Genomic DNA, 13,769 nt, shown 5'->3' on the forward strand with positions numbered 1-13,769 from the left:
AGAAGATTGTGGTTCATACATATGTTAATGAAGTTATCAATTTCCTAGAAATAAAAATACGTAATAGAATGTGAGAAAGTTTTGATTCAGATATTTCTACACACACACACACACACACACACACACACACACACACACACACACACACATATATATATATAATTACTTTATTAAATCAAATAATTTGATTTTACAAAGTTCTTGAATGATAATTTACATACTTGTGTTAAGTACATTATGGAGGAAATAAAACACTAACTGTCATTGTTTTAAATGTTGCAGTTTCAAGTTATTGTTGTTTCTAAAAAAAACTTAACAGTAAACCATTAAGTTCTATTCAGCATAGTGGAAGGGAAGCCCTGCTAATTACTGCCACTTATTGTAGATTGAAGAAAGCATTCAGAAAGTACAACTAATAACATTTTATGATCACTTTAAACTGTATGGGATTATTCATATAATATAGTGAAAAAACATTCAACTACCACGAACTGAAACTTTCAAGGTCAGGTAAATTGCATCATTTCTGAAAGCAAGTGTTATTAATTAAGGATATAGTTTTTAAATGTCAGTTAGTAAAATGTGTTATATATAGTTATTTATTCCATTTGTTTGTACAAATATGTAGAAAACTAATTTCATAATACACTTCAGTTTACACAAATATCTTGTAAGAAAGTCCAAAAATATTCCTGTGTGTTCTGTTACTCAAGTCATTCTTGTAATTGTATGATGAATAAAGAGGAACATGTTTCTGTGATAGTTTTACAAACAAGACAGGGTTGTCAGAAAGCTTCCTCCATGACATTCCACTGTGAATTTAACAAGATTTAATTTAGAATTTCTCTTGTTATATTTAAATGTTTATTATTTTACTTAAGATATATAATGTGACAGTTTTAGCAAACTAAGAAGCAGTGGAATCACACTGAAAGGGTTATTTATGTAAATGAGAAAAACACATATTTCTTATTCATTTACTAACCACCATGTGTGTTGTGTTATGTCTTTTATTCCAGTTATATGTATATAAATATATTGTGTATATGTTTTACTATGAATTAACTAATTAATTCAATAAATGATTTTCTAATCTATGGATTTTTTTTCTGTATAGGACATATACAACACTATAGCACAGAGAAAGTCTGCTATTGAAGAAACAAATACACTGGGAGGAAGATATGTCCGAGAAGCAAAAGTGAGTGTTTCTGTTCAGATTTAGATATGAATTTCCTTTGCATCACTTCAGGTACAGTTTCTGGAAGCTAAAATAATTTTTAAACAATAACAGATGAAGTTATATCTACCTAGTTAAAGAAGTAATTTCTTGTAAATATATCTTTTGTGTGTATTTAATACATTGAAGACAGAATAAAGCCTTTTCACAACTTTCAATGATCATATTTGTTTCTCCTTAATTATCTTTAGATTCTACTATTTAAGTAACAAAATGTTGGGACTTTTTCCCTTATTTCCTATTACTTTTCACATCAAAGTTAAGGAAGTAAATCTAAGTTATAGCATGATTCATACAAAGAGCACAGGTGGGGGAATAGAAATCCAAAGATCTTTGGAAGGCCATCAAGTTCTCTGCTACATTATTGATGTACTTCTAATATTGGATATTATATTACAGAAATTTATTGGCCACTTCATTGTCTCTTTGTTCTGTTTAAAGTAAGTTATATTTCAGCTGAAATTTAACATTGAGAAAAAAGTTTAATATTGTTTTAATATTTATTTTTTATAATAAACAAGAAACAGCTGACCTGGAGTTTTAAATTTTCATAGATATATGACTTGAGGTTAAAACACTACAGAGAGAGCCTAGAAGAAGTCCACCCAAGTCTGGATGCCAGCATTCCCAAGAAGGCTAAAGTAGTCATTGGTGCTGACGACCTCAGTCAAGAACTTGATATCTTAAATCAAAACTATACAGAATTGGTAAACACAGTTCTAGAATATTTGAATAAATTACGAGATCTTCTACTGGGACAAAAGGATTATAAGGTAGGAGATGAACTTCTCTTGAAGAAGTAACTAAATTATGACAATTTTCTATAATCATCTTTTACTAAATGAAATTCATATTTATTTTACTTGTTTAAATTATTCATCTGTTTATTTACTGAAGATGAAGTATGTATGTTCCTTCAGAATTCAAGAGAAATTTTCATATTATATTTTCCTTAAATATTTATACAAAAATAAAATTAAAAACTCTTTTTTATGGGTTTTAGAATACTATTTTTGTCCTTTTATATTGACTACTTTTTGTAAGCAGTAAATACTGTTTTAAAAGTAAATTTACAATGTACTGCTAGAGAAAAGAATGCAAATATTTGTTTCTATTAAAAATTAAATTACTTGGGATCAACTACATCCTGCAAGTTCACCCTATCTCAACAGGTTGAAAGCCACATAATTGTGTTTGTCGACTTGCATTCAAAATGTTATTGAACTACTATTTTATGAATTTATGTCATTATGTTTGTCATCAAATTGTAGATTATAATTCAAACTTTAGTATCATACATTGATTAATGTTTTAGTTTAAAAGCAAATATCAAAAGAAAACATCTAAATATTGATTTTTAAGCAATATGTGGCATGCTGAATGTAGCAGTTGTTCCAGTTAGATGTGTGTTAGGTCAAAAGTGAAAGTTTATAGTTTTGTACGAATTAGGGAATTCAAATTACAGATATTAAAAGCTATAATATAAAATAAGAACTTCATATCTTTTCTATTTGTTGAGCTATGGCTTATATACTGAATCAAATAGAGTAGCTCCACTCATCTGTTTGCATTTTTGGAAATGGTCTCCAATGTACACTTACTTCAATATAATATATGATATGAGAATAATCGATTGATGGATGGGAAGCCATCTCATTTTTTCAAACCAAAATATCAAGCAAGTAGGTTGTATCTTTGATCTGCTCAGAATTATATATTTTTTAAACCCCATGCAGCTTAGTTACTAAGCTACATAAATTATTATGGAATTGTATGGAATCAATATAGTTATTCATGATTTTTTGGTTATTTTAAATGTAAATATAAAACCTAAAAAGACCATTGCAATCAACAAATGAGTACAACGGTTGTCATAAATAGAAGAGATAAATGAGTACAACGGTTGTCATAAATAGAAGAGATAAATGAGTACAAAGGTTGTCATAAATAGAAGAGATAAATGAGTACAAAGGTTGTCATAAATAGAAGAGATAAATGAGTACAAAGGTTGTCATAAATAGAAGAGATAAATGAGTACAAAGGTTGTCATAAATAGAAGAGATAAATGAGTACAAAGGTTGTCATAAATAGAAGAGATAGTTGTTTCCTCTACTCATTTTTTAATGTTCTGTGTTTTATGAAAAATAACTTTAAGAACTTATTTGAAAGTAGTATTAATCTATACACAATATATAACTGAAAAATGATTGTACCTTATGAAATACTAGTCCACTAAAACACAGCATTCATAGGTCACTTGTAATGGTCAGACTTATATTATTGCATAGAGTAATATCAGAACAAGTACACCTAATCAATGCAACATCTGTAATGTTAACTAGGCATGGGTGATAGGTCAATGTTATAAAAATAATAAACACTTATAAACGTATAAAATTAGAAGATTTAACATTTGTGTTTGTGTGTTATAACTTTTAGTCATTCTAGAAACAAAAAAACATTTTATATTCCTAATTTTTTATCGAGGTTATGAAGTCAGTCAAATTCACAAACGCCATAAATTTAGGGTAAAGAAAATAACAGAAAAACAAACAGTGGGAATAATTTTAGGAGTTTTAGAAATAACACAATATTTGAGATTTTTAGGATGAAAAATATCATTCTATTTATAACATTGCACTCAGACTAGTAAAAAACAAAAAAATTTACAAACAAGTCCTCAGGAGAAAATACTTTATTACAAAATGTAATATTTTAGTGCAAAAAAATTTTACTCTCTAACAGACGTCTATCAAGTTTTGTGAAGCTATACATACAGCATCAAGACATAAAATACTTAACTCTTATTATATTATACCAAGCCTATCGAAAAAAGGAATAACAGATTTTTGTCTTTTATATCATACTCATTAAAGAGAAAAGTTACATTAAACATAATTTAATGGATAAACTGTTACAAAAATCTTAATTATTTAATCTACATATTTATTATTCATTTTATAAACATTTCTTCATACAGATTTCAATGACTATTAGTCGTGCCGTGCCCATTACTCCACACTCATTCCGCTCTGAAATAAATATAGTCCAGGACTCTCACCAAGAGCCAGTGGACGTAGGCAGACGTTACTCATACAAAGAAGATCATGAAAAACCAACTCAGATTGAGCAAACAGAAACCAAACACATTTTAACAACCACCACAAAAATTCCTGAAGACACTATAGAGAAGCCAAAGAAAAGGTACTTGGATACCACAGCTGTTACAATTAAAAAAATAAAACCCACAAAAATGTTGGAAGAAACTGATGATGAAAGAAGTAGAGACTACATAACAACAGTTAAAGGAATTGTCAATCCTAAAACAAGAGAGCTGCTAACAATGGCTGAAGCTATAAGATTAGGCATCTTGAATATCGAAAGTGCCCAATACACTGACGTGAGAAGTGGAAAGCTCATGAACCTTCCAGATGCAGTTTCCAAGGGACTTATTGATGACGACTTTGTGAATCGTGTCACTGAGTCATGTGGTATTATTGACTTGAAGACAGGAGTAGAGTTAACGTTGATTGAGGCCATTCAAAAGGGCTTATTTGATCCTGATAAGGGACACTTCCTTGATCCGAAGAACGGGAGGCCCATTACTTTTGCCGAGGCTGTGAGAATGGGTGTCATCACAGAAGATGGAGTGCGTACGTTGATTGAAAGAAAAATTTATAAAATTTTCAGGTTGACCATCGTAGAAGCTATAAAGAAGGGATTATTAAACCCACATACAGGACAGTTTCTAGACCCAAAGACCAATCAGTGTATGACTTTGAAAGAGGCTTTCGAGAAAGAGTTTCTGGTTCACATGCCTGTGTGGAGTGAAGGAGGTTTACCATTGACAGATGCTATAGATAGAGGTATGGTAAACGACGAAGGCGGACAGATAGTGGACGAGGATTCTGGAGAAAAGTTCAACATTGAGCAGGCTGTTCTGAGAAGTGTTATACGAAACAATGTTAGTGAAGTGGTTAACACTGAATCTGGTGAAATTCTGTGCGTGCCTGAAGCACTCTCTCAAAATGTCATTAATGTTCAAATGGGACGATTCTTCAGCAAAAAACTCAAGAAAGGCTTACTTTCCAGCAAGCCTACGAGAATAATTATCTCTTAAGACCACTGACATTAAAAGGTGCACACGAACACGAGTTGTTGGATAACACTGGAAAAGTGACCAATCCAATAAATAAACAAAGACTGACGATTCTTGAAGCAGTTGCTAACGGAATTCTAAACATAGACGTTAAGTCAGTCACTGATCCAAAGACCGAGGAATTGGTGACTTTACCAGAGGCTTTCGAGAGAGGTCTTATTACACGGATGGAGAGTTCGTGGACGTTACTGGAGAAGCTATCAGCTTGGTGGAGGCTGTTGATAAAGGTCATATTAAGTCCGTTTGCCACAAGATGATATTCGACGTAGAAGGATTCGTGAATCCTGTAACAGGAGATAGCGTAAGTTTCAATACAGCAGTGAGTAAGGATTATATTGATGTGAGAAAAGGAACATTCAAAGATCTCACAAGTGGGGAAACTATGACCTTTGAGGAAGCAACTACCAAGAAATTTGTACAGCCACAAATAAGTGAAATGATGAACAGAAAAGTTGGGATAGTAGATGAAAAAGGAAAAGAACTGACAGTTGTTGAAGCTGTATTTGAAGGCTTATTAGATTGCAAGACAGGACTTGTAAGAGAACCAAAAACAAAGAGACTAGTTCCACTAAAAGAGGCATTACAGAAAAACATAATAACACTGGAAGGAGCAGGTGTTCTTAAAGGTTTACTCAATATTACAGTAACTATGGCAACAGTTACCAAGACATTAACACATTATGTAACTGTAACAAGTCAGCGTGTGACTTCAGACATTAGAATCACCTTTGAAGATGCATTGAAAAATGGATTAATTGATGAGACACGTGGAACTTTTAAAGAACCAAAGACTGGAGAAATTATGCCTTTGGAAGAAGCCTTCAACAGGGGAATATTAGAGTTACCATCTGAAAGAGTAACTGAAACATCAGAAGAAATTTCAGCATATCCCACAGAGACATTTACTGAAGACGATTCGGAGGACGATTATAACCCACACGGAGGAGCCCTCACCATCTCCTGAAGGAGAATCACCTACAAAGGAAACTCCAAAAGTGGAAAGTTTAAGTCCTGAGAAGACTTCATTCGTCACGTCATTTGAATACAAACCTAAAGAAGAAGAACCTGAGTTGACCAGAGGTCGTGAACCTTTGAAACCAAAAGTATCGGCAGAAGAGCCAGATACCCGACCTTCTGTGGTTGCATTCCAATTAGGTAAACCCAAACACAAAAGATACCGGAAGAATTCGCTTCTCCAACCGAGCAAGTAACCATATCCACAAGAATGTTGGAAGAAACTGATGATGAAAGAAGTAGAGACTACATAACAACAGTTAAAGGAATTGTCAATCCTAAAACAAGAGAGCTGCTAACAATGGCTGAAGCTATAAGATTAGGCATCTTGAATATCGAAAGTGCCCAATACACTGACGTGAGAAGTGGAAAGCTCATGAACCTTCCAGATGCAGTTTCAAGGGACTTATTGATGACGACTTTGTGAATCGTGTCACTGAGTCATGTGGTATTATTGACTTGAAGACAGGAGTAGAGTTAACGTTGATTGAGGCCATTCAAAAGGGCTTATTTGATCCTGATAAGGGACACTTCCTTGATCCGAAGAACGGGAGGCCCATTACTTTTGCCGAGGCTGTGAGAATGGGTGTCATCACAGAAGATGGAGTGCGACGTTGATTGAAAGAAAAATTTATAAAATTTTCAGGTTGACCATCGTAGAAGCTATAAAGAAGGGATTATTAAACCCACATACAGGACAGTTTCTAGACCCAAAGACCAATCAGTGTATGACTTTGAAAGAGGCTTTCGAGAAAGAGTTTCTGGTTCACATGCCTGTGTGGAGTGAAGGAGGTTTACCATTGACAGATGCTATAGATAGAGGTATGGTAAACGACGAAGGCGGACAGATAGTGGACGAGGATTCTGGAGAAAAGTTCAACATTGAGCAGGCTGTTCTGAGAAGTGTTATACGAAACAATGTTAGTGAAGTGGTTAACACTGAATCTGGTGAAATTCTGTGCGTGCCTGAAGCACTCTCTCAAAATGTCATTAATGTTCAAATGGGACGATTCTTCAGCAAAAAAACTCAAGAAAGGCTTACTTTCCAGCAAGCCTACGAGAATAATTATCTCTTAAGACCACTGACATTAAAAGGTGCACACGAACACGAGTTGTTGGATAACACTGGAAAAGTGACCAATCCAATAAATAAACAAAGACTGACGATTCTTGAAGCAGTTGCTAACGGAATTCTAAACATAGACGTTAAGTCAGTCACTGATCCAAAGACCGAGGAATTGGTGACTTTACCAGAGGCTTTCGAGAGAGGTCTTATTACACCGGATGGAGAGTTCGTGGACGTTACTGGAGAAGCTATCAGCTTGGTGGAGGCTGTTGATAAAGGTCATATTAAGTCCGTTTGCCACAAGATGATATTCGACGTAGAAGGATTCGTGAATCCTGTAACAGGAGATAGCGTAAGTTTCAATACAGCAGTGAGTAAGGATTATATTGATGTGAGAAAAGGAACATTCAAAGATCTCACAAGTGGGGAAACTATGACCTTTGAGGAAGCAACTACCAAGAAATTTGTACAGCCACAAATAAGTGAAATGATGAACAGAAAAGTTGGGATAGTAGATGAAAAAGGAAAAGAACTGACAGTTGTTGAAGCTGTATTTGAAGGCTTATTAGATTGCAAGACAGGACTTGTAAGAGAACCAAAAACAAAGAGACTAGTTCCACTAAAAGAGGCATTACAGAAAAACATAATAACACTGGAAGGAGCAGGTGTTCTTAAAGGTTTACTCAATATTACAGTAACTATGGCAACAGTTACCAAGACATTAACACATTATGTAACTGTAACAAGTCAGCGTGTGACTTCAGACATTAGAATCACCTTTGAAGATGCATTGAAAAATGGATTAATTGATGAGACACGTGGAACTTTTAAAGAACCAAAGACTGGAGAAATTATGCCTTTGGAAGAAGCCTTCAACAGGGGAATATTAGAGTTACCATCTGAAAGAGTAACTGAAACATCAGAAGAAATTTCAGCATATCCCACAGAGACATTTACGAAGACGATTCGAGGACGATTATAACCCACACGGAGGAGCCCTCACCATCTCCTGAAGGAGAATCACCTACAAAGGAAACTCCAAAAGTGGAAAGTTTAAGTCCTGAGAAGACTTCATTCGTCACGTCATTTGAATACAAACCTAAAGAAGAAGAACCTGAGTTGACCAGAGGTCGTGAACCTTGAAACCAAAAGTATCGGCAGAAGAGCCAGATACCCGACCTTCTGTGGTTGCATTCCAATTAGGTAAACCCAAACACAAAAGATACCGGAAGAATTCGCTTCTCCAACCGAGCAAGTAACCATATCCACAAGAATGTTGGAAGAAACTGATGATGAAAGAAGTAGAGACTACATAACAACAGTTAAAGGAATTGTCAATCCTAAAACAAGAGAGCTGCTAACAATGGCTGAAGCTATAAGATTAGGCATCTTGAATATCGAAAGTGCCCAATACACTGACGTGAGAAGTGGAAAGCTCATGAACCTTCCAGATGCAGTTTCCAAGGGACTTATTGATGACGACTTTGTGAATCGTGTCACTGAGTCATGTGGTATTATTGACTTGAAGACAGGAGTAGAGTTAACGTTGATTGAGGCCATTCAAAAGGGCTTATTTGATCCTGATAAGGGACACTTCCTTGATCCGAAGAACGGGAGGCCCATTACTTTTGCCGAGGCTGTGAGAATGGGTGTCATCACAGAAGATGGAGTGCGTACGTTGATTGAAAGAAAAATTTATAAAATTTTCAGGTTGACCATCGTAGAAGCTATAAAGAAGGGATTATTAAACCCACATACAGGACAGTTTCTAGACCCAAAGACCAATCAGTGTATGACTTTGAAAGAGGCTTTCGAGAAAGAGTTTCTGGTTCACATGCCTGTGTGGAGTGAAGGAGGTTTACCATTGACAGATGCTATAGATAGAGGTATGGTAAACGACGAAGGCGGACAGATAGTGGACGAGGATTCTGGAGAAAAGTTCAACATTGAGCAGGCTGTTCTGAGAAGTGTTATACGAAACAATGTTAGTGAAGTGGTTAACACTGAATCTGGTGAAATTCTGTGCGTGCCTGAAGCACTCTCTCAAAATGTCATTAATGTTCAAATGGGACGATTCTTCAGCAAAAAAACTCAAGAAAGGCTTACTTTCCAGCAAGCCTACGAGAATAATTATCTCTTAAGACCACTGACATTAAAAGGTGCACACGAACACGAGTTGTTGGATAACACTGGAAAAGTGACCAATCCAATAAATAAACAAAGACTGACGATTCTTGAAGCAGTTGCTAACGGAATTCTAAACATAGACGTTAAGTCAGTCACTGATCCAAAGACCGAGGAATTGGTGACTTTACCAGAGGCTTTCGAGAGAGGTCTTATTACACCGGATGGAGAGTTCGTGGACGTTACTGGAGAAGCTATCAGCTTGGTGGAGGCTGTTGATAAAGGTCATATTAAGTCCGTTTGCCACAAGATGATATTCGACGTAGAAGGATTCGTGAATCCTGTAACAGGAGATAGCGTAAGTTTCAATACAGCAGTGAGTAAGGATTATATTGATGTGAGAAAAGGAACATTCAAAGATCTCACAAGTGGGGAAACTATGACCTTTGAGGAAGCAACTACCAAGAAATTTGTACAGCCACAAATAAGTGAAATGATGAACAGAAAAGTTGGGATAGTAGATGAAAAAGGAAAAGAACTGACAGTTGTTGAAGCTGTATTTGAAGGCTTATTAGATTGCAAGACAGGACTTGTAAGAGAACCAAAACAAAGAGACTAGTTCCACTAAAAGAGGCATTACAGAAAAACATAATAACACTGGAAGGAGCAGGTGTTCTTAAAGGTTTACTCAATATTACAGTAACTATGGCAACAGTTACCAAGACATTAACACATTATGTAACTGTAACAAGTCAGCGTGTGACTTCAGACATTAGAATCACCTTTGAAGATGCATTGAAAAATGGATTAATTGATGAGACACGTGGAACTTTTAAAGAACCAAAGACTGGAGAAATTATGCCTTTGGAAGAAGCCTTCAACAGGGGAATATTAGAGTTACCATCTGAAAGAGTAACTGAAACATCAGAAGAAATTTCAGCATATCCCACAGAGACATTTACGAAGACGATTCGGAGGACGATTATAACCCACACGGAGGAGCCCTCACCATCTCCTGAAGGAGAATCACCTACAAAGGAAACTCCAAAAGTGGAAAGTTTAAGTCCTGAGAAGACTTCATTCGTCACGTCATTTGAATACAAACCTAAAGAAGAAGAACCTGAGTTGACCAGAGGTCGTGAACCTTTGAAACCAAAAGTATCGGCAGAAGAGCCAGATACCCGACCTTCTGTGGTTGCATTCCAATTAGGTAAACCCGAAACACAAAAGATACCGGAAGAATTCGCTTCTCCAACCGAGCAAGTAACCATATCCACAAGAATGTTGGAAGAAATTGATGATGAAAGAAGTAGAGACTACATAACAACAGTTAAAGGAATTGTCAATCCTAAAACAAGAGAGCTGCTAACAATGGCTGAAGCTATAAGATTAGGCATCTTGAATATCGAAAGTGCCCAATACACTGACGTGAGAAGTGGAAAGCTCATGAACCTTCGAGATGCAGTTTCAAGGGACTTATTGATGACGACTTTGTGAATCGTGTCACTGAGTCATGTGGTATTATTGACTTGAAGACAGGAGTAGAGTTAACGTTGATTGAGGCCATTCAAAAGGGCTTATTTGATCCTGATAAGGGACACTTCCTTGATCCGAAGAACGGGAGGCCCATTACTTTTGCCGAGGCTGTGAGAATGGGTGTCATCACAGAAGATGGAGTGCGTCACGTTGATTGAAAGAAAAATTTATAAAATTTTCAGGTTGACCATCGTAGAAGCTATAAAGAAGGGATTATTAAACCCACATACAGGACAGTTTCTAGACCCAAAGACCAATCAGTGTATGACTTTGAAAGAGGCTTTCGAGAAAGAGTTTCTGGTTCACATGCCTGTGTGGAGTGAAGGAGGTTTACCATTGACAGATGCTATAGATAGAGGTATGGTAAACGACGAAGGCGGACAGATAGTGGACGAGGATTCTGGAGAAAAGTTCAACATTGAGCAGGCTGTTCTGAGAAGTGTTATACGAAACAATGTTAGTGAAGTGGTTAACACTGAATCTGGTGAAATTCTGTGCGTGCCTGAAGCACTCTCTCAAAATGTCATTAATGTTCAAATGGGACGATTCTTCAGCAAAAAAACTCAAGAAAGGCTTACTTTCCAGCAAGCCTACGAGAATAATTATCTCTTAAGACCACTGACATTAAAAGGTGCACACGAACACGAGTTGTTGGATAACACTGGAAAAGTGACCAATCCAATAAATAAACAAAGACTGACGATTCTTGAAGCAGTTGCTAACGGAATTCTAAACATAGACGTTAAGTCAGTCACTGATCCAAAGACCGAGGAATTGGTGACTTTACCAGAGGCTTTCGAGAGAGGTCTTATTACACCGGATGGAGAGTTCGTGGACGTTACTGGAGAAGCTATCAGCTTGGTGGAGGCTGTTGATAAAGGTCATATTAAGTCCGTTTGCCACAAGATGATATTCGACGTAGAAGGATTCGTGAATCCTGTAACAGGAGATAGCGTAAGTTTCAATACAGCAGTGAGTAAGGATTATATTGATGTGAGAAAAGGAACATTCAAAGATCTCACAAGTGGGGAAACTATGACCTTTGAGGAAGCAACTACCAAGAAATTTGTACAGCCACAAATAAGTGAAATGATGAACAGAAAAGTTGGGATAGTAGATGAAAAAGGAAAAGAACTGACAGTTGTTGAAGCTGTATTTGAAGGCTTATTAGATTGCAAGACAGGACTTGTAAGAGAACCAAAAACAAAGAGACTAGTTCCACTAAAAGAGGCATTACAGAAAAACATAATAACACTGGAAGGAGCAGGTGTTCTTAAAGGTTTACTCAATATTACAGTAACTATGGCAACAGTTACCAAGACATTAACACATTATGTAACTGTAACAAGTCAGCGTGTGACTTCAGACATTAGAATCACCTTTGAAGATGCATTGAAAAATGGATTAATTGATGAGACACGTGGAACTTTTAAAGAACCAAAGACTGGAGAAATTATGCCTTTGGAAGAAGCCTTCAACAGGGGAATATTAGAGTTACCATCTGAAAGAGTAACTGAAACATCAGAAGAAATTTCAGCATATCCCACAGAGACATTTACGAAGACGATTCGGAGGACGATTATAACCCACACGGAGGAGCCCTCACCATCTCCTGAAGGAGAATCACCTACAAAGGAAACTCCAAAAGTGGAAAGTTTAAGTCCTGAGAAGACTTCATTCGTCACGTCATTTGAATACAAACCTAAAGAAGAAGAACCTGAGTTGACCAGAGGTCGTGAACCTTTGAAACCAAAAGTATCGGCAGAAGAGCCAGATACCCGACCTTCTGTGGTTGCATTCCAATTAGGTAAACCCGAAACACAAAAGATACCGGAAGAATTCGCTTCTCCAACCGAGCAAGTAACCATATCCACAAGAATGTTGGAAGAAATTGATGATGAAAGAAGTAGAGACTACATAACAACAGTTAAAGGAATTGTCAATCCTAAAACAAGAGAGCTGCTAACAATGGCTGAAGCTATAAGATTAGGCATCTTGAATATCGAAAGTGCCCAATACACTGACGTGAGAAGTGGAAAGCTCATGAACCTTCGAGATGCAGTTTCCAAGGGACTTATTGATGACGACTTTGTGAATCGTGTCACTGAGTCATGTGGTATTATTGACTTGAAGACAGGAGTAGAGTTAACGTTGATTGAGGCCATTCAAAAGGGCTTATTTGATCCTGATAAGGGACACTTCCTTGATCCGAAGAACGGGAGGCCCATTACTTTTGCCGAGGCTGTGAGAATGGGTGTCATCACAGAAGATGGAGTGCGTGACGTTGATTGAAAGAAAAATTTATAAAATTTTCAGGTTGACCATCGTAGAAGCTATAAAGAAGGGATTATTAAACCCACATACAGGACAGTTTCTAGACCCAAAGACCAATCAGTGTATGACTTTGAAAGAGGCTTTCGAGAAAGAGTTTCTGGTTCACATGCCTGTGTGGAGTGAAGGAGGTTTACCATTGACAGATGCTATAGATAGAGGTATGGTAAACGACGAAGGCGGACAGATAGTGGACGAGGATTCTGGAGAAAAGTTCAACATTGAGCAGGCTGTTCTGAGAAGTGTTATACGAAACAATGTTAGTGAAGTGGTTAACACTGAATCTGGTGAAATTCTGT

General features: G+C 36.4%; 1 protein-coding gene across 4 annotated transcripts in view; it reads left to right on the top strand.

The window, feature by feature from the left end:
- LOC143253991 (plectin-like) overlaps positions 1 to 5,871 on the top strand; it is a 116,420-nt gene extending 110,549 nt beyond the window's left edge. For all 4 annotated transcript variants that reach the window (XM_076508682.1, XM_076508683.1, XM_076508681.1 and 1 more), the window contains 3 exons: positions 1,118 to 1,201; positions 1,795 to 2,013; positions 4,221 to 5,871. In XM_076508682.1, the coding sequence (XP_076364797.1) occupies positions 1,118 to 1,201; positions 1,795 to 2,013; positions 4,221 to 5,360 (1,443 nt within the window). In that variant the 3' untranslated portion in view covers positions 5,361 to 5,871. The remainder of the gene's footprint in view (positions 1 to 1,117; positions 1,202 to 1,794; positions 2,014 to 4,220) is intronic.
- Positions 5,872 to 13,769: the final 7,898 nt, after the last annotated feature.

This window comes from Tachypleus tridentatus, chromosome 6 (genome assembly GCF_004210375.1).
Source record: "Tachypleus tridentatus isolate NWPU-2018 chromosome 6, ASM421037v1, whole genome shotgun sequence".
In the NCBI taxonomy this organism is placed as follows: domain Eukaryota; kingdom Metazoa; phylum Arthropoda; class Merostomata; order Xiphosura; family Limulidae; genus Tachypleus; species Tachypleus tridentatus.